General features: G+C 42.5%; 2 protein-coding genes across 4 annotated transcripts in view; one reads left to right on the forward strand and one right to left on the reverse strand.

Annotated features, from left to right (window-relative positions):
• Positions 1-20,533, forward strand: part of etaa1a (ETAA1 activator of ATR kinase a) — a 44,685-nt gene extending 24,152 nt beyond the window's left edge. The window contains exons 7-11 of one of the 3 annotated variants that reach the window (XM_080418734.1): positions 2,377-2,550; positions 9,991-10,148; positions 14,250-14,628; positions 17,346-17,651; positions 20,375-20,533. In XM_080418734.1, coding sequence (XP_080274860.1) covers positions 2,377-2,550; positions 9,991-10,148; positions 14,250-14,628; positions 17,346-17,651; positions 20,375-20,466 — 1,109 coding nt within the window. In that variant the 3' untranslated portion in view covers positions 20,467-20,533. The remainder of the gene's footprint in view (positions 1-2,376; positions 2,551-9,990; positions 10,149-14,249; positions 14,629-17,345; positions 17,652-20,374) is intronic. The other 2 variants (XM_080418735.1, XM_080418736.1) reach the window with 2 other exon arrangements.
• Positions 20,534-20,920: 387 nt separating this feature from the next.
• The window catches only part of LOC308074068 (C-type lectin domain family 17, member A-like), a gene marked incomplete at its 3' end in the record, with an annotated part of 12,868 nt that continues 8,241 nt past the window's right edge, over positions 20,921-25,547 (reverse strand). The window contains exon 6 of the mRNA XM_080413405.1: positions 20,921-20,958. Coding sequence (XP_080269531.1) covers positions 20,921-20,958 — 38 coding nt within the window. The remainder of the gene's footprint in view (positions 20,959-25,547) is intronic.

Raw genomic sequence — 25,547 nt, forward strand, 5'->3', positions numbered from 1 at the left:
AGGGGATCACCGTGAGACCTGTGTGTGTAATGAGGGGATCACCGTGAGACCCCTGTGTGTGTAATGAGGGGATCACCGTGAGACCCCTGTGTGTGTAATGAGGGGATCACCGTGAGACCTGTGTGTGTAATGAGGGGATCACTGTGAGGCCTGTGTGTGTAATGAGGGGATCACCGTGAGGCCTGTGTGTGTAATGAGGGGATCACCGTGAGACCCCTGTGTGTGTAATGAGGGGATCACCGTGAGACCCCTGTGTGTGTAATGAGGGGATCACCGTGAGACCCCTGTGTGTGTAATGAGGGGATCACCGTGAGGACTGTGTGTGTAATGAGGGGATCACTGTGAGGACGGTGTGTGTAATGAGGGGATCACCGTGAGACCCCTGTGTGTGTAATGAGGGGATCACCGTGAGACCTGTGTGTGTAATGAGGGGATCACTGTGAGGCCTGTGTGTGTAATGAGGGGATCACCGTGAGGCCTGTGTGTGTAATGAGGGGATCACTGTGAGGCCTGTGTGTGTAATGAGGGGATCACCGTGAGGCCTGTGTGTGTAATGAGGGGATCACCGTGAGACCCCTGTGTGTGTAATGAGGGGATCACCGTGAGGACTGTGTGTGTAATGAGGGGATCACCGTGAGGCCCCTGTGTGTGTAATGAGGGGATCACCGTGAGACATGTGTGTGTAATGAGGGGATCACCGTGAGGCCTGTGTGTGTAATGAGGGGATCACCGTGAGACCCCTGTGTGTGTAATGAGGGGATCACCGTGAGACCTGTGTGTGTAATGAGGGGATCACCGTGAGACCCCTGTGTGTGTAATGAGGGGATCACCGTGAGACCTGTGTGTGTAATGAGGGGATCACCGTGAGGACTGTGTGTGTAATGAGTGGATCACCGTGAGACCTGTGTGTAATGAGGGGATCACCGTGAGACCCCTGTGTGTGTAATGAGGGGATCACCGTGAGACCTGTGTGTGTAATGAGGGGATCACCGTGAGACCTGTGTGTGTAATGAGGGGATCACCGTGAGACCTGTGTGTGTAATGAGGGGATCACCGTGAGACCCCTGTGTGTGTAATGAGGGGATCACCGTGAGACCCCTGTGTGTGTAATGAGGGGATCACCGTGAGACCTGTGTGTGTAATGAGGGGATCACTGTGAGGCCTGTGTGTGTAATGAGGGGATCACCGTGAGGCCTGTGTGTGTAATGAGGGGATCACCGTGAGACCCCTGTGTGTGTAATGAGGGGATCACCGTGAGACCCCTGTGTGTGTAATGAGGGGATCACCGTGAGACCCCTGTGTGTGTAATGAGGGGATCACCGTGAGGACTGTGTGTGTAATGAGGGGATCACTGTGAGGACGGTGTGTGTAATGAGGGGATCACCGTGAGACCCCTGTGTGTGTAATGAGGGGATCACCGTGAGACCTGTGTGTGTAATGATGGGATCACTGTGAGGCCTGTGTGTGTAATGAGGGGATCACCGTGAGGCCTGTGTGTGTAATGAGGGGATCACTGTGAGGCCTGTGTGTGTAATGAGGGGATCACCGTGAGGCCTGTGTGTGTAATGAGGGGATCACCGTGAGACCTGTGTGTGTAATGAGGGGATCACCGTGAGACCTGTGTGTGTAATGAGGGGATCACCGTGAGGACTGTGTGTGTAATGAGGGGATCACCGTGAGGACGGTGTGTGTAATGAGGGGATCACCGTGAGGCCTGTGTGTGTAATGAGGGGATCACTGTGAGACCTGTGTGTGTAATGAGGGGATCACCGTGAGGCCTGTGTGTGTAATGAGGGGATCACTGTGAGACCTGTGTGTGTACTGAGGGGATCACCGTGAGGACGGTGTGTGTAATGAGGGGATCACTGTGAGGCCTGTGTGTGTAATGAGGGGATCACCGTGAGGACTGTGTGTAATGAGGGGATCACTGTGAGGCCTGTGTGTGTAATGAGGGGATCACCGTGAGGACTGTGTGTGTAATGAGGGGATCACCGTGAGGACTGTGTAATGAGGGGATCACTGTGGACGGTGTGTGTAATGAGGGGATCACTGTGAGGACGGTGTGTGTAATGAGGGGATCACCGTGAGACCTGTGTGTGTAATGAGGGGATCACTGTGAGGCCTGTGTGTGTAATGAGGGGATCACTGTGAGACCTGTGTGTGTAATGAGGGGATCACTGTGAGGCCTGTGTGTGTAATGAGGGGATCACCGTGAGGCCTGTGTGTGTAATGAGGGGATCACTGTGAGGACGGTGTGTGTAATGAGGGGATCACTGTGAGGACGGTGATCACAGAAAATATTTTGTGACTACTTGGTAAAAGGTAAAAGAAAGTTAAGTTAAAAACGCTGGCACTGGCTGTACTCTGTGTTAACAGGTCCGTCAGCCGTTCCCAAAGAGCAGAAACCTAGAAGGACCTTCAGGCTGGAGGCCGACTCCTCCACGTTGGACCAGATGATCCTCACCGACGTTTCACCCCGCCCGACCGCCCTCAACCAACCAGACCAACACACAGGTCGTGTGTTGTCGTGTTCCGTCTCCATGAAGACAGGTTCTCCTCATTGTTGATTTCGTCGACTAAAACTATGACGAAAAATGTTGGTCGACTACCTTTATTCACTGACTAAAACTACATAAAAACTAAATATAAACTAAGCTATGATGACTAAAACTAAGACTAAATATATTGACAATTTTGTCAACATATAAAAACTGGACTAAAATGTTAGTGAGGAACTAGAGGAGAAGAGATCCAGTAGAACTAAGACTAGTGGAGAAGAGATCCAGTAGAACTAAGACTAATGGAGGAGAGATCCAGTAGAACTAAGACTAGAGGAGAAGAGATCCAGTAGAACTAAGACTAGAGGAGAAGAGATCCAGTAGAACTAAGACTAGTGGAGAAGAGATCCAGTAGAACTAAGACTAGTGGAGAAGAGATCCAGTAGAACTAATACTAGTGGAGAAGAGATCCAGTAGAACTAAGACTAATGGAGAAGAGATCCAGTAGAACTAAGACTAGTGGAGAAGAGATCCAGTAGAACTAAGACTAGTGGAGAAGAGATCCAGTAGAACTAAGACTAGTGGAGAAGAGATCCAGTAGAACTAAGACTAGTGGAGAAGAGATCCAGTAGAACTAAGACTAGTGGAGAAGAGATCCAGTAGAACTAATACTAGTGGAGAAGAGATCCAGTAGAACTAAGACTAGTGGAGAAGAGATCCAGTAGAACTAAGACTAGTGGAGAAGAGATCCAGTAGAACTAAGACTAGTGGAGAAGAGATCCAGTAGAACTAAGACTAGTGGAGAAGAGATCCAGTAGAACTAAGACTAGTGGAGAAGAGATCCAGTAGACCTAAGACTAGTGGAGAAGAGATCCAGTAGACCTAAGACTAGTGGAGAAGAGATCCAGTAGAACTAAGACTAGTGGAGAAGAGATCCAGTAGAACTAAGACTAGAGGAGAAGAGATCCAGTAGAACTAAGACTAGTGGAGGAGAGATCCAGTAGAACTAAGACTAGTGGAGAAGAGATCCAGTAGAACTAAGACTGGTGGAGAAGAGATCCAGTAGAACTAAGACTGGTGGAGAAGAGATCCAGTAGAACTAAGACTGGTGGAGAAGAGATCCAGTAGAACTAAGACTGGTGGAGAAGAGATCCAGTAGAACTAAGACTAGTGGAGAAGAGATCCAGTAGAACTAAGACTAGTGGAGAAGAGATCCAGTAGAACTAAGACTAGAGGAGAAGAGATCCAGTAGAACTAAGACTAGTGGAGAAGAGATCCAGTAGAACTAAGACTAGTGGAGAAGAGATCCAGTAGACCTAAGACTAGTGGAGAAGAGATCCAGTAGAACTAAGACTAGAGGAGAAGAGATCCAGTAGACCTAAGACTAGAGGAGAAGAGATCCAGTAGACCTAAGACTAGTGGAGAAGAGATCCAGTAGAACTAAGACTAGAGGAGAAGAGATCCAGTAGAACTAAGACTGGTGGAGAAGAGATCCAGTAGAACTAAGACTGGTGGAGGAGAGATCCAGTAGAACTAAGACTAGTGGAGGAGAGATCCAGTAGAACTAAGACTGGTGGAGAAGAGATCCAGTAGAACTAAGACTGGTGGAGAAGAGATCCAGTAGAACTAAGACTAGAGGAGAAGAGATCCAGTAGAACTAAGACTGGTGGAGAAGAGATCCAGTAGAACTAAGACTGGTGGAGGAGAGATCCAGTAGAACTAAGACTAGTGGAGGAGAGATCCAGTAGAACTAAGACTAGTGGAGAAGAGATCCAGTAGAACTAAGACTGGTGGAGAAGAGATCCAGTAGAACTAAGACTGGTGGAGAAGAGATCCAGTAGAACTAAGACTGGTGGAGAAGAGATCCAGTAGAACTAAGACTGGTGGAGAAGAGATCCAGTAGAACTAAGACTAGTGGAGAAGAGATCCAGTAGAACTAAGACTAGTGGAGAAGAGATCCAGTAGAACTAAGACTAGTGGAGAAGAGATCCAGTAGAACTAAGACTAGTGGAGAAGAGATCCAGTAGAACTAAGACTAGTGGAGAAGAGATCCAGTAGAACTAAGACTAGTGGAGAAGAGATCCAGTAGAACTAAGACTAGTGGAGAAGAGATCCAGTATAACTAAGACTAGTGGAGAAGAGATCCAGTAGAACTAAGACTAGTGGAGAAGAGATCCAGTAGACCTAAGACTAGTGGAGAAGAGATCCAGTAGACCTAAGACTAGTGGAGAAGAGATCCAGTAGAACTAAGACTAGAGGAGAAGAGATCCAGTAGACCTAAGACTAGTGGAGAAGAGATCCAGTAGAACTAAGACTAGAGGAGAAGAGATCCAGTAGAACTAAGACTAGTGGAGGAGAGATCCAGTAGAACTAAGACTAGTGGAGAAGAGATCCAGTAGAACTAAGACTGGTGGAGAAGAGATCCAGTAGAACTAAGACTGGTGGAGAAGAGATCCAGTAGAACTAAGACTGGTGGAGAAGAGATCCAGTAGAACTAAGACTGGTGGAGAAGAGATCCAGTAGAACTAAGACTAGTGGAGAAGAGATCCAGTAGAACTAAGACTAGTGGAGAAGAGATCCAGTAGAACTAAGACTAGTGGAGAAGAGATCCAGTAGAACTAAGACTAGAGGAGAAGAGATCCAGTAGAACTAAGACTAGTGGAGAAGAGATCCAGTAGAACTAAGACTAGTGGAGAAGAGATCCAGTAGAACTAAGACTAGAGGAGAAGAGATCCAGTAGAACTAAGACTAGAGGAGAAGAGATCCAGTAGAACTAAGACTGGTGGAGAAGAGATCCAGTAGAACTAAGACTAGAGGAGAAGAGATCCAGTAGAACTAAGACTGGTGGAGAAGAGATCCAGTAGAACTAAGACTGGTGGAGGAGAGATCCAGTAGAACTAAGACTAGTGGAGGAGAGATCCAGTAGAACTAAGACTAGTGGAGAAGAGATCCAGTAGAACTAAGACTGGTGGAGAAGAGATCCAGTAGAACTAAGACTGGTGGAGAAGAGATCCAGTAGAACTAAGACTGGTGGAGAAGAGATCCAGTAGAACTAAGACTGGTGGAGAAGAGATCCAGTAGAACTAAGACTAGTGGAGAAGAGATCCAGTAGAACTAAGACTAGTGGAGAAGAGATCCAGTAGAACTAAGACTAGTGGAGAAGAGATCCAGTAGAACTAAGACTAGTGGAGAAGAGATCCAGTAGAACTAAGACTAGTGGAGAAGAGATCCAGTAGAACTAAGACTAGTGGAGAAGAGATCCAGTAGAACTAAGACTAGTGGAGAAGAGATCCAGTAGAACTAAGACTAGTGGAGAAGAGATCCAGTAGAACTAAGACTAGTGGAGAAGAGATCCAGTAGACCTAAGACTAGTGGAGAAGAGATCCAGTAGACCTAAGACTAGTGGAGAAGAGATCCAGTAGAACTAAGACTAGAGGAGAAGAGATCCAGTAGACCTAAGACTAGTGGAGAAGAGATCCAGTAGAACTAAGACTAGAGGAGAAGAGATCCAGTAGAACTAAGACTAGTGGAGAAGAGATCCAGTAGAACTAAGACTAGAGGAGAAGAGATCCAGTAGAACTAAGACTAGTGGAGGAGAGATCCAGTAGAACTAAGACTAGTGGAGAAGAGATCCAGTAGAACTAAGACTGGTGGAGAAGAGATCCAGTAGAACTAAGACTGGTGGAGAAGAGATCCAGTAGAACTAAGACTAGTGGAGAAGAGATCCAGTAGAACTAAGACTAGTGGAGAAGAGATCCAGTAGAACTAAGACTAGTGGAGAAGAGATCCAGTAGAACTAAGACTGGTGGAGAAGAGATCCAGTAGAACTAAGACTAGTGGAGAAGAGATCCAGTAGAACTAAGACTAGTGGAGAAGAGATCCAGTAGAACTAAGACTGGTGGAGAAGAGATCCAGTAGAACTAAGACTAGAGGAGAAGAGATCCAGTAGACCTAAGACTAGTGGAGAAGAGATCCAGTAGAACTAAGACTAGAGGAGAAGAGATCCAGTAGAACTAAGACTGGTGGAGGAGAGATCCAGTAGAACTAAGACTAGTGGAGGAGAGATCCAGTAGAACTAAGACTAGTGGAGAAGAGATCCAGTAGAACTAAGACTGGTGGAGAAGAGATCCAGTAGAACTAAGACTGGTGGAGAAGAGATCCAGTAGAACTAAGACTGGTGGAGAAGAGATCCAGTAGAACTAAGACTAGTGGAGAAGAGATCCAGTAGAACTAAGACTAGTGGAGAAGAGATCCAGTAGAACTAAGACTGGTGGAGAAGAGATCCAGTAGAACTAAGACTGGTGGAGAAGAGATCCAGTAGAACTAAGACTAGTGGAGAAGAGATCCAGTAAAACTAAGACTTGAGGAGAAGAGATCCAGTAGAACTAAGACTAGAGGAGAAGAGATCCAGTAGAACTAAGACTAGAGGAGAAGAGATCCAGTAGAACTAAGACTGGTGGAGAAGAGATCCAGTAGAACTAAGACTAGAGGAGAAGAGATCCAGTAGAACTAAGACTGGTGGAGAAGAGATCCAGTAGAACTAAGACTGGTGGAGGAGAGATCCAGTAGAACTAAGACTAGTGGAGGAGAGATCCAGTAGAACTAAGACTGGTGGAGAAGAGATCCAGTAGAACTAAGACTGGTGGAGAAGAGATCCAGTAGAACTAAGACTGGTGGAGAAGAGATCCAGTAGAACTAAGACTGGTGGAGAAGAGATCCAGTAGAACTAAGACTGGTGGAGAAGAGATCCAGTAGAACTAAGACTAGTGGAGAAGAGATCCAGTAGAACTAAGACTAGTGGAGAAGAGATCCAGTAGAACTAAGACTAGTGGAGAAGAGATCCAGTAGAACTAAGACTAGTGGAGAAGAGATCCAGTAGAACTAAGACTAGTGGAGAAGAGATCCAGTAGAACTAAGACTAGTGGAGAAGAGATCCAGTAGAACTAAGACTAGTGGAGAAGAGATCCAGTAGAACTAAGACTAGTGGAGAAGAGATCCAGTAGAACTAAGACTAGTGGAGAAGAGATCCAGTAGAACTAAGACTAGTGGAGAAGAGATCCAGTAGACCTAAGACTAGTGGAGAAGAGATCCAGTAGACCTAAGACTAGTGGAGAAGAGATCCAGTAGAACTAAGACTAGAGGAGAAGAGATCCAGTAGACCTAAGACTAGTGGAGAAGAGATCCAGTAGAACTAAGACTAGAGGAGAAGAGATCCAGTAGACCTAAGACTAGTGGAGAAGAGATCCAGTAGAACTAAGACTAGAGGAGAAGAGATCCAGTAGAACTAAGACTAGTGGAGGAGAGATCCAGTAGAACTAAGACTAGTGGAGAAGAGATCCAGTAGAACTAAGACTGGTGGAGAAGAGATCCAGTAGAACTAAGACTGGTGGAGAAGAGATCCAGTAGAACTAAGACTGGTGGAGAAGAGATCCAGTAGAACTAAGACTGGTGGAGAAGAGATCCAGTAGAACTAAGACTAGTGGAGAAGAGATCCAGTAGAACTAAGACTAGTGGAGAAGAGATCCAGTAGAACTAAGACTAGTGGAGAAGAGATCCAGTAGAACTAAGACTAGAGGAGAAGAGATCCAGTAGAACTAAGACTAGTGGAGAAGAGATCCAGTAGAACTAAGACTAGTGGAGAAGAGATCCAGTAGACCTAAGACTAGTGGAGAAGAGATCCAGTAGAACTAAGACTAGAGGAGAAGAGATCCAGTAGACCTAAGACTAGTGGAGAAGAGATCCAGTAGAACTAAGACTAGAGGAGAAGAGATCCAGTAGAACTAAGACTGGTGGAGAAGAGATCCAGTAGAACTAAGACTGGTGGAGGAGAGATCCAGTAGAACTAAGACTAGTGGAGGAGAGATCCAGTAGAACTAAGACTAGTGGAGAAGAGATCCAGTAGAACTAAGACTGGTGGAGAAGAGATCCAGTAGAACTAAGACTGGTGGAGAAGAGATCCAGTAGAACTAAGACTGGTGGAGAAGAGATCCAGTAGAACTAAGACTAGTGGAGAAGAGATCCAGTAGAACTAAGACTAGTGGAGAAGAGATCCAGTAGAACTAAGACTGGTGGAGAAGAGATCCAGTAGAACTAAGACTGGTGGAGAAGAGATCCAGTAGAACTAAGACTTGAGGAGAAGAGATCCAGTAGAACTAAGACTAGAGGAGAAGAGATCAAGTAGAGAAGAGATCCAGTAGAACTAAGACTAGAGGAGAAGAGATCCAGTAGAACTAAGACTAGAGGAGAAGAGATCCAGTAGAACTAAGACTAGAGGAGAAAAGATCCAGTAGAACTAAGACTAGAGGAGAAGAGATCCAGTAGAACTAAGACTAGTGGAGGAGAGATCCAGTAGAACTAAGAGTAGTGGAGAAGAGATCCAGTAGAACTAAGACTAGTGGAGAAGAGATCCAGTAGAACTAAGACTAGTGGAGAAGAGATCCAGTAGAACTAAGACTAGAGGAGAAGAGATCCAGTAGAACTAAGACTAGTGGAGAAGAGATCCAGTAGAACTAAGACTGGTGGAGAAGAGATCCAGTAGAACTAAGACTGGTGGAGAAGAGATCCAGTAGAACTAAGACTGGTGGAGAAGAGATACAGTAGAACTAAGACTAGAGGAGAAGAGATCCAGTAGAACTAAGACTAGTGGAGAAGAGATCCAGTAGAACTAAGACTAGTGGAGAAGAGATCCAGTAGAACTAAGACTAGTGGAGAATAGATCCAGTAGAACTAAGACTAGTGGAGAAGAGATCCAGTAGAACTAAGACTAGTGGAGAAGAGATCCAGTAGAACTAAGACTAGTGGAGAAGAGATCCAGTAGAACTAAGACTGGTGGAGAAGAGATCCAGTAGAACTAAGACTAGTGGAGAAGAGATCCAGTACAACTAAGACTGGTGGAGAAGAGATCCAGTAGAACTAAGACTAGTGGAGAAGAGATCCAGTAGAACTAAGACTGGTGGAGAAGAGATCTAGTAGAACTAAGACTGGTGGAGAAGAGATCCAGTAGAACTAAGACTAGTGGAGAAGAGATCCAGTAAAACTAAGACTTGAGGAGAAGAGATCCAGTAGAACTAAGACTAGAGGAGAAGAGATCCAGTAGAGAAGAGATCCAGTAGAACTAAGACTAGAGGAGAAGAGATCCAGTAGAACTAAGACTAGAGGAGAAAAGATCCAGTAGAGAAGAGATCCAGTAGAACTAAGACTAGAGGAGAAGAGATCCAGTAGAACTAAGACTAGTGGAGGAGAGATCCAGTAGAACTAAGACTAGTGGAGAAGAGATCCAGTAGAACTAAGACTAGTGGAGAAGAGATCCAGTAGAACTAAGACTAGTGGAGAAGAGATCCAGTAGAACTAAGACTAGTGGAGAAGAGATCCAGCAGAACTAAGACTAGTGGAGAAGAGATCCACTAAAAGACAAGTTATGTTATGTTTGGTTGCGCTTGGGTGTTGCGCAATAATCTTGACCTGTAATTTTCATATGGTCACATTCCTATAGGTACCAGACCCACCTCCTACCCCCCGGCTACCGAACCTCTACCAACCAGACCCGCACCCTCCGCACCTCCCCGTCAGCCCACTGGGGGCGCCAAACCTCTGCCAACTAGACCCACACCCTCCGCACCTCCCCGTCAGCCCACTGGGGGTGACCTAGAGGTAGGTTTGTCACAATCCTATATTCAAATCTTATATTAAGCTTCACGTGGCAATAACTCGCTGACCGTTGCTCTGATCAAGCGCTACACAGGGCGGCCTAAAAATTCAGTTATTGCATCATCGCAATAATATTTTTTGTATAATTGTGTCTTAACCAAGGGGCCAGCTTGACATAATTACAATGAGGCCGATACGGAAGAGAGAGGTGGGGAGTGCTGCACGAGAGAAAAGGACGCTCTGCTTCCAAATTCCGCCGATTTTCGCCGTTTCTTTTTCTCTCACGCCGTTTGGTGAAGCCCCCAAGGTTGGTGCCCTGTGCTACGCTGTTTTTATCCGTCAGATTGGGACGTTCACGGCATATTTTTGCACCATTACGGTGCGTTCATCATCGGTGACGAGTGCCTCTAACAGCCGCTGCTGGCTGCGTGCACGCAGCGAGGCGATGCGAGACACGAGTGGCTGAGATGCGAGTGGCTTCAGGAAGTAAATTCCTAGCCTCGATCTCCAGGCTTTTATTTTTTTGTTTTGCTAAAAAATAAAAGCTTGGAATTTCCTGTCCCAGCTGTTGGTACGCAAAAGCGCCTCGCGTCGTCTGATGTGCCGCGCAGAATTTATTTTGGGTGCGCATGCGCACCTGTTATGTGCACCCCTGCCAATGGTATATATTAAAGATGGCGGATTGCACGTTCCTGAACAATCGGCTTCATTTACGGTCTGTAGAAACCAATGGGTGACGTCACGTTCCCTTCGTCCATATATTTTTACGGTCTATGGTCTTAACCCGTTTAGGGCGGGAACCCCTATTTGAAACTATACCTTTCAGGACGGGAACTAGGGCTGGCCAAATGGAGACATTTTATCAACCGGTTACCGTTAGGCCTTACCGATTAATTAATCATTAACCGTTAAGGAATGTGTTAGATGCTATTTACCATTTAAAGAAAGAAAAATACTCCGTGTTTTTTTCCATAATAAAATGCGCTATTTACACATTAGAAATACCAATACAAAGACGAGGAAGAAGAATACAACAAATTGTTTACCATAAGAAATGTGGTTTTATTTTACCACCAGTGAAACGGGAGGATGTCTAGAGCAGTGCTGTGAAATAAACGGGACGGAATATAGACTATAAATAAGCCTTAGCATAGCCACCATACACAAGATTCATTTAGCCTACCGTAACCGCACAAAATAATTTAAATCGGCAACATCCGTGATTCAAAAAAACAAAAAAGGACATCATTGACCAGCAGCGCGAGCCGCGAGGCTTACAGATTCAGAACAGAATCATTCAGATCAACTCCCATCATGTGGCATGTAAACAACTAACTACTAAACATGTATGTTAATAGTAAAGTAACATTAAATAATTGCACAACGTCATAGCAATTAAAAACAAAAACCATGGCGAAACATGCTGGAAACTTGGAATTATTCAGCTGTGAGAGGAATAAGAAAAAACGCCGCCAGGCTCACCTTTGATTGATTCAGATTGAATACTGTATTAACAATTTGCAAATAGTACAGCGGTACGATTATACAATGGTGCTAAAAAGGATAACACAAAAAGTAAACTTTAAGACAACAATATACGCAGTACACACCTTCATCACCGGTCACTTCCACATGGACAGTACCACATAGTTCTTTGAGTTTTGCTGTTGCCTTTTCTCTCTGCCTTGGTGTAAAAAAACGGAGATGTTTATGGCGAGGGTCCAAGACGGAGGCGATCAGCGCTGGTTTTGCGAACAACTCATCCGTATCACTGTCAACCGACATGCGATCACTCAATGACTTTCTAACCTTGGCCTTGAACTCTGCCACTTTGCGGCTGTCATCCTCGGCTCTCTTAAGGTGTGTCTGTTAATGAGGCTTAAGGTGATGGGGTAAATGCTAGAAATCGACACCTCCCGTTCTGTTGACATAACGGTGGTCGCACATTTTAACTTCTCTAACACGGGTGCGACATCTTCCATGATCTGCCAGTATACATCCAGGATCTCAAGGGTTCTGGCATCTTGCAGCTTTGTAACTGTGCGGTCGGACAGAACTGCAGTGACTGGCCACCGTTGCTCAAGGAGTCTTGTGAACATGTCGCACACCGAGTTCCATCTAGTTTTGCATGACTGGATGAGCTTGTGGTGGTCTTTCTGGTTAGTAGTAGTAGTATTAGTAGTAATCAACTTGTTTGGCCTCCAGTGCCTTGCATGCCACCGTGCTGTGGTTAAAGTGCCTGACTAGCCGACCTGCTGCAGCGATAACCCGATGCAAGAACAGGTTAAATCCATCGTTGATCGCCAATTGTAGTGTGTGTGCAAAACACGGAACGGAGTCCCAGTCAACCCGTTCGGGGCGATTAGCAGCCACAATGTTGGCTGCGTTGTCATGCACACATGCACACATGCACACACTTTCCCAGTAAGTCCCCAAGCCTCCATCGAATCATTCAGTTTAGCTGGCAGGTTGTCTGCTGTGTCTGTCGCCCGCCATACTCTGTGTCAATAAGACGGCTGAATTCACGTTCCACTCCTCGTCAATATAGTGGCACGTAATTGTCTCTGTGGTGAGTGCCGTCCAACAGTCGGTCGTAAGAGCCACACACCTAGCACTAGCCAGTTGCGTTTTTAGCTCTTCTTTTTTTTCTTTGAAATGTTTTTCAATTCGACGGGTGACAGTCTGTTTTGATGGGATGTGGTAATTGGGCTGGTCATGGTGATCCGTTCCATAGTTGTGCCAGTTGAATGTGGCTTGTTTTCGTCAAAAAGGAACAAACGGAGAAAAAGCCATTTTCCACAACAAATAGAAAGGAATTGACCGAGCTGTTTTTAAATGTTTTAAATGACTTCATTTCCATGTCTGTCCTTCTCTGGCAGTGAAGGCATCATTCATAGGTTAGCGAACAGCGCCATCTGGTGGAAAACCACTGAAAATACCTTAGCAAAAATATGACCAGAAATCCCGTCATTGGCTGTTAAAGAGTTAATTTCTGGGATGATCTGAGATTCTAAAAAATGCTTTCTAAATCCCTTTTTGATTCAAATAATTATTATCATGTTGCTATATATCGTTGTTGTCCGTTGGAAACCTTTGTCCAAAACCGTTCTTTATTTATTATGATTTAAAAAACTATTTAAAGTAGTGAAAATAGCCGATCTACAAATGCACAGCGTGCTTGTAGATCGACTATTTTCACTACTTTTGTGCGACAGTCTTGTCCGATGAAGAAATGCTTTGATTTATGGAAAAGCATTTGAAACTCAGAGATAGAGACAGTGACGATATATATATTACTATAATAATATTAATATTAATATTTAAACTCAGAGATAGGAGACAGTGACGATATATATATTACTATAATAATATTAATATTAATATTAATATTTAAACTCAGAGATAGGAGACAGTGACCATATATATATTACTATAATAATATTAATATTAATATTAATATTTAAACTCAGAGATAGGAGACAGTGACGATATATATATTACTATAATAATATTAATATTAATATTTAGTACATTTATAACAACTAAAATGAACCAGAAGCTTTATTTCCTGGATTGAAAAGCCGGTATAACGACGTACAGGCTTTAAATGTGTTTACAATCAGTGGTGGAAAAAGTACTCCATTATTTTAACTTGAGTAAAAGTACCAATACTAGAATAGAAATACTCTGTTACAAGTAAAAGTCTTGAATTCAAAATTTACTTGAGTAAAAGTACAAAAGTATTGGCATCAAAATGTACTTAATTGTACCAAAAGTAGTTTTCAAATGTATAAACATCTATTGAAAATAGCCGTTCACGATGTGTCGCATCGCTTGTAGATCTGCTATTTTCAAATGGCCTAAATATACATAGGGCTGAAGTGGTTAATGTGTGTTTTGTAATAATAATCTAAATCTACAAAGTAACTAGTAACTAAAGTTTTCAAATAATTGTAGTGGAGTAAAAGTAAAAAATACTTAAAATTGGAAATACTCCAGTAAAGTAAAAATACCAACAAAATGTACTTAAGTACAGTACTTGAGTAAATGTACTTAGTTACTTTACACCACTGTTAACAGTCAACAAACATGTCTGCCTTCCAGCTGGCGGACGACGAGGATCTGGACTCCTTCTTCTCAGAGGAGCCGCTCTGGGACGACCTGGACCAATCAGAGGAGCCGGTCAGGGACGCCCTGAACCAATCGGAGGAGCCGGTGGTGCGGGACGACCAGAACCAATCAGAGGAGCCCGTGTGGGACGACCAGAACCAATCGGACGACCACCTGCTGCTGGAGCTGTGTGAGGACGTGGAGAGCCAGATCGCCTCCCACGACTCCGCCCCCCCCGCGCCGACCAATCGGCAGCCGGCCCACAAACCACGCTCCCCCCTCCTCCCGCCTACCCATGACAACGGAGTCAAAGCCGCCGCCCAGCCGGCTGATACTCTGAACGGACAGACCGGATGGACCAGCGGTAAGCCTGGTGAGCATTAAATAAAGTTATTTTACCATTTAAGTTGTAGTAGTTCTACACGCTCTTCATCCAGAGTGACTTACAGTAAACAGGGTTTCCACAGTCATGACATTCATGGAAATATTTTGCATTTTTTTTCCAGTCCCGGAAGAGGTTTGGAATTTATCAAAGGGTCCTGGAAGAAGTATTTGGCTATGCATTGTTTTTGGCTTTGATTTTGTTGTTATAAAAACAGGTAACACTTTACTTAAAGGGCATGTACTGTTCTCACTGCACACTGAATAGTATGATTCAACAACAGTCAGATAAACGCCTTTCTTCAACCATGACTCAGGAGACGTTGTTTGTAGTCAACAGGTTTTATGGCTTCAAAAGGGTGAAACTACAACACAACAAAAACATACAAAACAGTGCTTAAACTCCTTTCCTTCATAAACAGCAATGCAATAAAAGAATACAGTATATTATAGCAACTACAATAACTAGACATTATATTGACAGCCAGAATGACTACACAGGCATTATATCAACAGCTACACAGAATACAATACACACTCACTCACACACACACACACACACACACACATACACACACACACACACACACACACACACACACACACACACACACACACGTCTCTCACACACACACACACACACACACACACACACACACAGACAGTGTTAGAGGCAATCACATGTTATGCAGTTGAATTAAACAAACTACACCCAAATGTGCTCATTCACAATTATCAAAATATCAATGAAGATATCTCTACACACAAAGTATCATATACAGTACATACCAACGATGCTCTTGAAAAGAACAAAATATAAGTAGTACACTTGGAGGACTTCTGACAAGTAGCTGTGCATTCTGCACTGACTGACATCTGACTGACTGAGTTCTGTGTGTTCAAGAGTAACACACCTGATCGTGGTTGAGTTGATTGCTTTGCTTAGAAGGACACTGGAAATACAACATCAAAATAAAAGCTCTCCCTTTTAAACATCAGCCACTAGGGGGCTTCAAATGCAAATACACTAACAAAACAAAACATTACTACAAATTAAAGTTACAGTACATCTGTAACAGAACAGGGCAAGACCACTTTGGTAAAGGTTTGGGTTGTGTATTTACCTTGCCATGGTGTAACTCCAAAGGTGGACAACAAATCAATCCGGATCCGCGGATCCAGTCCGGGTTTTCTTCTAAATAAAATAGCTAAATTATTTTTTAAAAAACAGTATGTTCTATACTGTCTGAATCAACTTTGTTTGCCTCCATTTACGTGCTAAAATAGTGACTTTGAGATCTGTTTCACCGTACAATGTAAGTCAATGAGGAGCATATTTTGAATTATCAATTTCTAATCCCTTCCTCTCTGCCTGGCCTACTTGTTGTTAACTAGTTGTACGAACGCTTGTTTTATTGTTTATTGGATCTTGTTTAGTCGATACACTTATTTGTTTTAGCTCATGCTCATTTGATTTAGCTATTTTGTCTCATCTGTTTAAGGAAATAGGAATCTGATATATTGCACTTTTACCTTAGCGCTAGGTATACTCTTGGTTGCTTGTTTTTGCAGACAATGCACTAAAGACTTCTGGTGATTAGTAGTTTAGTTCCCTACCTATGTTGAATGCACTTATTGTCGCTTTGGATAAAAGCGTCTGCTAAATGACTGTAATGTAATGTAATGTAATGTAATGTAATGTAATGTAATGTAATGTAATGTCTGCTAAATGACTGTAATGTAATGTAATGTAATGTAATCAATGGAGCAATTATTTTACATTTCTTGTCCACCTTTGGAGTTACATCATCAACTACACGACCCAAACCTCTAACAAAGTGGTCTTGCCCTTTAACTCATTCAGTGCCAATTAAATAAAAAAGTAATTGCATACAGAGATTTTTCTTACCTTTTCAAGTAGTCACAGAATATTTATCTCCAGTGTGATCCATCCCTGATGTTTGCTAAACACGGCGGGTTTCACTGTGCTTCCGTAAAAAAAAAGGAATTGAGACCTCCGTTTGCTTGTTATACCCAGTTGAAAATGGCACGTCTCGCCAAAAATACGTAGTAAAACACAGGAGCCGAGATACAGGATTTTTAAAGAGGTGGTGCCATGGTTTTGCACTTTTTCTGTTTTTCATGTGTCTATGAGGTTGATAGAACTTCATTAAGCCCCCTGGTGGTGTTTTTATGGTGTTGTATGTCTTCTCTGACTATTTTGAGTTTCTTCCTGGCGGCTGAAACCTTGAGGGTCAAACGTGCCAATAGAGAAACAGTGCTTTAGTGACATAGTAAAAACATACCCTCCCCCTCATTATCATAACACAGCAGGTGTGGGCATGAGGAGGAGGAGGGACTAGGACAGGTGGGTGGTGCTAAGGTGGTGGAGGAGGTGCTAAGGTGAGAACCAGGTGTACTTAATGAACCGGAGGCGTGTCCACATAAAAACATAAATTTAACACTTTCTGTATACTTTTTTGAAAAAGATCTTCCTCCTAGTATAACCATAATACCTGATGATTATGTTATAGGGGGGGGGGGATCACTGAAAATCACGGCACCCCGTCTTTAAGTAATAAGTTAACCATGAAGTGAATGGAGCAGTAAATCTTCGGATCACGTTATGTTGTGTCAAACACCTCAATGGTACAAAATGAGTTAATCGTCAACTGAAAAAACTGACGGCGACACCCTCCTCTCCTCTAGGTGGCGGTAGCGGTGGACTCTGTGTCCGATCTCTTCCCCCCAAGAACCCGACGCCCGCCCCGACGCAGCGCCCGGCTACGACAGGCCGACCTGTAAACCCCGCCTCCTCCTCCTCCTCCTCCTCCTCCTCTTCCTCCACGCAGAACGGCGGCGTTTCAGCACATCCTCAGCGGGCGGCGGTCGAACCACCGAGGATTCAGACCGCCGTTCACACCAACGCCAGCCGGTTCACCTTTAAGAGGCCGGCCGGCCCCGCCCCTACCCCCACCCCCACCCCCACCCCCACCCCCACCCCCACCAACACAGGTGGGCTTCACCGGCAACGCATCTGTGTCACCACTTTAACCATTATTGTATACTTGGGTTATACAAAAAATAGCAGATCTACAAGCTCATAGCGCTATGAGCTTGTAGATCTGCTATATTTTTTTAAATCTTGAAAAATGTGTGCAAATCTTAAAACAAGTAAAAAAAAAAAACCTGTCTGGATTTAGAGACATTATTAGAATCCTCCAGAAGCAAAGATTTGAGTTACAAATGTTCGCTTTAAAAATACATATTCAGAGATTTGCACAACTTTTCATGATTTTTCCAAAATATAAAAAAATAGCAAGCAGTTGTAGATCTGCTATTTTTTTAACACATTGAATGCCAAAAACGGTCCGGACCGTTTTTGAGGGTCCAAACGAGAAGTGCCGAAAACGGTCCGGACCGTTTTTGACCCAATTCTATTTTTATACGAGTGGCCCACGTGGGGCGCTAAAACGAAACTTTGACATCACCAAGGAGTTTCTGAGAAGAAGAGGCTGGATGTGGCTCCATGTCAAAAATCCTTCCGGTCGGCGTTTTCAATGTTATCTCCTTGACTAAAAGCTTTTTCAATGTTATCTCCATTTCTTTTTAATGTGGTGGAAACGAGCCGTTTCCGATCGGCGATCACGCTGCAATGGAGGATCGCGTTGGAAATATTATTGTTCCAGGCGTTAGTCGGGACCCTCCGCCGTCTCGCACGCACGCTTTGTTTACATGCACTTCCGCGTCGGGGCTTCTGCAGCACGAAACGTATAACGCAAGTGGATGGAAGAAATGCAGGCACTCAACGTATAATATTTTAATAAACCTCTGGCACCCAATGTGTTAATAGCCCAAGAAATGTTAAAATGACACACAGATGCGTTCCCGGTCTTAAAGGGTTAAACTCATTAAAACCAGGAAATGATCTTTGTGTCATTTTAGATTTTATTCATATATCGTTGTTGTCGGGCAGAACGCCTCCGATCTCCATATTCTAATTGTGTTTTTTTAGGGATGTTCCATATTGATATTTTCTACCGATAACCGATTTATCGATATTGTCCAACTCCTCATTTCCGATATCGATATATGCTTTTTCACCAAAAGTCAACTAATGGTCTAATCAAATAAAATAGCTATAGTATCAATATAATGTCTAATAAATGTAATATAATACAGTGATGTTGTTAGTCCTGGGACTGGTGGTCATTAGAATGAGTCTCACTAATCTTAGATTAGATGTTGGTCTATTTGACAGAGCAGAAGCATAATTGCTTTGATGCCTATAACATTAACGAGCGTCAACGACAAACACACACACACCTGCCCTCTGCAGTGCTCTAAACTGAAAGTGACTGGAGTTATGTCTCATTTCTGAAACCTTGAGGGTCAAACGTGCCAATAGAAAATCTGTTTGCAGATCTACAAGTTTGTAGCGCGTCACGAACTGACGCTCTTATCTATGAGCTTGTAGATCTGCTATTTTTGAATAGCCAAAAGCATGACATAATGGTTGAAGTGGCTAAAATCTAAAATGGATTGGATGGATGGAAAAGATGCTTTCCCGCTTTTAACACACCGAGTGCCAGAGGTTTTTTAAAACAGGGAACATCCAGTGCCAGCGTTTCTTACCGTTTACACCCATGTGTTTAGAGCTGTAGACCCTCCATGTGTTTAGAGCTGTAGACCCTCCACGAGGACACTGTGTGTTTAGAGCTGTAGACCCTCCACGAGGACACTGCTATTTTTGAAAACTCGTGAAAATGTGTGCAAATCTCTGAATATATATGTTTTTTAAAGCAAACATTTTAAACTCAAATCTTTGCTTCTGGGGGGTCCCTGGAACAAAATATTTTGATGGGGGTCCGCGGCCAAATACATATAATTTTGGGGGTCCTTGACATGAAAACGTTTGAGAACCACTGATATAGAAACATATGTTTTTCAGAAAACTGTTGAGATTTAGGAGACGTTTTGTAGAATCGGCCTCAGGTCTTAATGCGTTAAATAGGGCTCACTGGCACCAACTATGTTCAGAAGGGGGTCCGCAGCTCAGTTACATTTTATTCAGGGGTCCTTGACCTCAACAAAAGGCCATGAGAAGAGACCTGAAATAGTCCCTCCCATTGACAGTGTGTCTGTAAAATAGAGTTAAAAATCGCTCTCAGGCTCTGGGGGGGGGGGGGGGATTAACCAGACACATGCTCACTGGAAACCAGGGTTTTGGTCTGCCTTCAGCCTTCCACTTCCGGTGGTGCGACTATGTTTTCATTCCCACTAACAATATTTCTACACAGAACACTAACACCACTTCTCCCAGAGAACATGGATGGTTTTGTTTATAAACCCACTTGTTTCTATGATGAAAGAGCAAGTTAAAATGTGAATATCTTTCTGTGGTTTTGTCTGCTCAGAGGACACTATTGTTAAATGAGTTTCTGTTTGTTTTCAGTGGGAAGCGAGCGCACGGATGTTAAATCCCGCCCACTACATTTGATTGGGTAAAGCGCGGCCTGCTTCCCGCCCACTTGTAGCCAATGTGCATTGTGGTTCTCATCCCGACAGATTGAAGTGCAGCTCTGAATCTGTTCTTCAGAGATTACTTCAATGCAAACACTGGGTTCCGGGGGGGCGTGTCCTGGGCTGTCCTGCCCAGTACCTCCCTCATATCACTGGTTGACCTTTTTTTCAATCACCTTTGACCTCTGACCCCCGTGTGTGTGTGTGTGTTCCAGCCGGTGGGAGGTGCTCGGCGGTGGAGATCGAACTGAAGAAACGCCAGGCGATGGAGAGGAGGCGCCAGAAGATGCAGAACACCCAGTTATGAGACCGGGAACGCATCCGTGTGTCATCTTAACATTTCTTTGGGCTTTTCCAAAAATAGCAGATCTACAAGCTCGTAGCACGGCACCGAGCTTGTAGATCTGCTATTGTTTGAAAAATCGTGAACATTTGAATATATATGTTTTTTAAAGCAAACATTTTTAACTCAAATCTTTGCTTCTGGTGGATTCTACAAATGTCTTCTAAATCCTAACAGTTTTCTGAAAAAAACTGTTGTTGCTCTAATATCAGTGATTCTCAAACTTTTCATGTCAAGGACCCCCAAAATGATATGTATTTGTTCCAGGGACCCCCCATGAAGCAAAGATTTGAGTTAAAAATGTAGTTAAAAAATATATATATATTCAAAGATTTGCACACATTTTTCCAAAAGTTTTTTTTGAATAGCCAAAGAAATCTAAAAATGACACACGGATTCTTTACCGGTCTTAATGGGTTCAGAACGTGATTGGTGGGCTCTCCACTGGGGGCGGAGCTACACCATGCATTTAAATTATTAGCACTTGTAATCCACACCACCAGTTTATCAAACTGTTGCCTCGATTGAGAATAATGAACGATTCTCACAAGGCTCTGTATCTAGGGTTATATATACAACACTTTTATAATAAATTATATTAAAATTAAACCTTGCTTCTTCATTATTCAGTAAAGGGGCACAACAACGGGGGAATACCAAAACACTCGCCCCAAAAAACAGTCACCCCGGGGCAAATTCGGCGGTTTTACAGGCAAATCGGCGGTATATAGAATGGGGGGCGAGCGTGTTTTGGGGCGAGTTTTCCTGTTACCTTATGGAATACTGTCATTAGTTTTCCGAGGCGAACTTGTCCGCCCAGCCCAATACTTATGGAATACTTTCATTGCCGTAAGCAAGGAAATACTTTGTTTTGTTGTTACTTTTGGGTCAATTTATTATTTATTTATTAAGTAGCCGTGTAATAAGCAGAATAATGTATGAGGAGGTGGTCATTATTGAAGATTAAAGCCCTTCAGGGTGATTATGCACCTCCGCTATAGCGTCGGTGCATAATCACCCTGTCCGGCTTTAAATTTCAATAATGACCACCTTCCCATACATTATCCCTTGCATAATTGGTCCTCACTAATGCTCATTGTAATATTATATCTTATTTTCATATAATTGGTTGTCACTGATATTGTAAACATTTTGAATATATTGGAAAGTAATGTTGTATGGGGGTCCCTTGCAAAGAAATATGTTCAGACAGACAGACTTTGTTGATCCCGTGGGGGAGAATATTGATGGTGTTTGGTGTGAGTGTGATATCTTTCATCCTGCTGCTGTATCTGAAGAACTTTTCTGGTCCTGTAGCACTGTATCTGAACTGCTGTGCTGACTCTGACCACTGCATTTCCCCCGTGGGATCAATAAAGATCTGATCTAGATCAGTGGTTCTCAAACTTTGTTGTGTCAGGACACTACTGTCTTAACCAGCTGTGCTAGGGACCCCTTGGAACCTCCTCAAGGACCCCAGGGGACCCCGGACCCCACATTATAACCACTTAAATTTAGATCATTTTAACGTTTACTCAGACTTCTGTGTTTCACATCAGACACTTTATCATGTTTAGAGTCATTTTAACGTTTACTCAGACTTCTGTGTTTCACAACAGACACTCTTTAAGTTGCTGATTCAGTTTTTAGATATTTGATACTCATTTCATCAGACATAGGACTTCCTATGTAAACCCATTGTAACTTCAAACTTTTTTTTACCATGTTAAATTCATTGAAAACACTGCTTCTAGTATAATAATAATAATAATAATAATAATAATAATAATAACTATTATTGGTGTCTCCGAAAGAAACTTTATTATTTATTATTTCATGCAAAGCAAGCAGCTCAAAGTCATTTACATAAAATGCATAAAAACAGGAAACAGATTAAACTATATTAAACAATGAAAACACAATGATTAAAGGAGTAGTTCACCCCAAAACCCCAAAATAACATCCCACATCATCCCACAGATACATGTTCTTTACAAATGAAGAGAAACTAGAAAAAGTGGTCCTCAGAGCACAGGTCTCCGCCAGGTCAGGTAGGTTATTGTGGCCTCCTGGTGGCGCTATAGCAGGCCAATGTTAACACATTGAATGCCAAAAACGGTCCGGACCGTTTTTGAGGGTCCAAACGAGAAGTGCCGAAAACGGTCCGGACCGTTTTTGACCCAATTCTATTTTTATACATGTGGGCCACGTGGGGCGCTAAAACGAAACTTTGACATCACCCAAGGAGTTTCTGAGAAGAAGAAGCTGGATGTGGCTCCATGTCAAAAATCCTTCCGGTCGGCGTTTTCAATGTTATCTCCTTGATTAAAAGCTTAATATCTCCATTTCTTTTTAATGTGGTGGAAACGAGCCGTTTTCGATCGGCGATCACGCTGCAATGGAGGGTCGCGTTGGAAATATTATTGTTCCAGGTGTTAGTCGGGACCCTCCGCCGTCTCGCACGCACGCTTTGTTTACATGCACTTCCTCGTCGGGGCTTCTCACAGCACGAAATGTATAACGCAAGTGGATGGAAGAAATGCTGGCACTCAACGTATAATATTTTAATAAACCTCTGGCACCCAATGTGTTAAAAGGATGACATTTGCTCCTCAACATAGTGTGAATGTGAGTGCTAAGTTTGACCGCAATCAGACGCTGCGTTCATGATTTGCGGCATTTTGTTCAAAACAAGCCACTACTGCAAACTTTAGAAGTCAATCTTAGCCAATCAGGATGGAATATGAAAAATCGGACAAATGTAATTTACATAAGTCTGCCTCCTGGTGGCGCTATAAAAGGCAGATGTGAAAAATGCAGGGCGAAGGTTTTTCCTTGGCCTCTAGGGAGTGCGCTTACAAAGTTTTACACAGATTGGTGCAGTTATAGGTAAAACCACTAATTGGCCTGTTATAGCGCCACCATGTGGCTGATTTGAACATTTTCAAGTGGCATTTCTTCCTCGGCATAGTGGAAATATGCATGCAAAATTTCAAAGAAATTGCATGCTGTGTTCATGATTTGAGGCATTTTGTTCAAAACGGAGCACTTCTGCAAACTTTGGAAGCCATTTTTAGCCAATCAGGATGGAATATGAAAAATCTGAAAGAGCCGTTTCGTATAATGACTATAGAGATACTGTGTACCGATTTGCGGGATTTTTAGAAAAAATCTGTAGGAGTACATAAAAAATATGTTTTGCACAAATCGGCCTCCTGGTGGCGCTATAAAAGGCCCAAACATATTCTCTCGCCATGCCTTTTGTCCTGGCGGAGACAATAAACACACTTTACAACAATATAAAGGTTATTGTCAAGAAACATGGTTACAATAGAGAAATAAACACACTTTACAACAATATAAAGGTTATTGTCAAGAAACATTGTTACTATAGAGAAATAAACACACTTTACAACAATATAAAGGTTATTGTCAAGAAACATTGTTACAATAGAGAAATCATCTACCAAACACTTTTTTTGTGACATTTTGTATATAGAAACTGATATAGAAACAAATGAAATACCCCTTTATGTAACATATAAAATAACACAAGCACATTATGTTTAAAATGAATATACAGCTGACATTCTTGCAGTACATAATCAAGTAATAAGAATGTTAAATGAGATTAAATGATATAAATGATGAGATGTTATAAATGATGAGAAATAGATTCATAATAACTTGTTCTGATGCTGATTTAAGAAAACACACTTTATGAAGTGGATCTCAAACTGAAAACTATATTTCAAGGATCCCCAGAATTCTGAGAGTGTATAAGGGTCCATTTGGTTCTATTTGTACCCTCTCAGAGTTACAGACCTGTAAGGGTCAATTTGGTTCTATTTGTACCCTCTCAGAGTTACAGACCTGTAAGGGTCAATTTGGTTCTATTTGTACCCTCTCAGAGTTACAGACCTGTAAGGGTCAATTTGGTTCTATTTGTACCCTCTCAGAGTTACAGACCTGTAAGGGTCCATTTGGTTCTATTTGTACCCTCTCAGAGTTACAGACCTGTAAGGGTCCATAATTTGGTTCTATTTGTACCCTCTCAGAGTTACAGACCTGTAAGGGTCCATTTGGTTCTATTTGTACCCTCTCAGAGTTACAGACCTGTAAGGGTCCATTTGGTTCTATTTGTACCCTCTCAGAGTTACAGACCTATAAGGGTCCATTTGGTTCTATTTGTACCCTCTCGGAGTTACAGACCTGTAAGGGTCCATACTAATACTATTATATATTACTATTATCATTTATAGATATTATACTATTATATATTACTATTATCATTTATAGATATTATACTATTATATATTACTATTATAATTAATATATTATTATACTATTATAATAGTAATAATAATTTATATATTTTGATACTATTATATATTACTATTATCATTTATAGATATTATACTATTATATATTACTATTATAATTAATATATTATTATACTATTATAATAGTAATAATAATTTATATATTTTTATACTATTATATATTACTATTATCATTTATAGATCCAGATTGTTTTTTTGAAAATGTACGAAATTCTTTTGAAAAAATATGTTTTTAATTTCAATTTCATTTTGTGACATTTTGTAATATAATCTTTTAAAATCTTTTGATTTGAAATCATAACAATATTGTAAAAGGATATTCACTCCTGATCCATGAAAATGGGTCTGCGACCTATAGCCGATCTACAAGCTCACAACACGTTGCAACACAACACTTTGTGAACTTGTAGATCGGTTATTGTCACTACTAAAGTTTTCTTTTTATTATTTATGAATTCAGAGGGACCCCCATCTGTAAATGCTTTGTGTCAGGGACCCCCATCTGTACATGTTTTGTGCCAGGGACCCCCATCTGTAAATGTTTTGTGCCAGGGACCCCCATCTGTAAATGTTTTGTGTCAGGGACCCCCATCTGTACATGTTTTGTGCCAGGGACCCCCATCTGCAAATGTTTTGTGCCAGGGACCCCCATCTGTAAATGTTTTGTGCCAGGGACCCCCCAGAAGAGAAGATTTGTATAAA

The sequence above is a fragment of the Gymnoscopelus braueri genome (genome assembly GCF_963280865.1).
Source record: "Gymnoscopelus braueri genome assembly, chromosome: 2".
NCBI classification, from domain to species: domain Eukaryota; kingdom Metazoa; phylum Chordata; class Actinopteri; order Myctophiformes; family Myctophidae; genus Gymnoscopelus; species Gymnoscopelus braueri.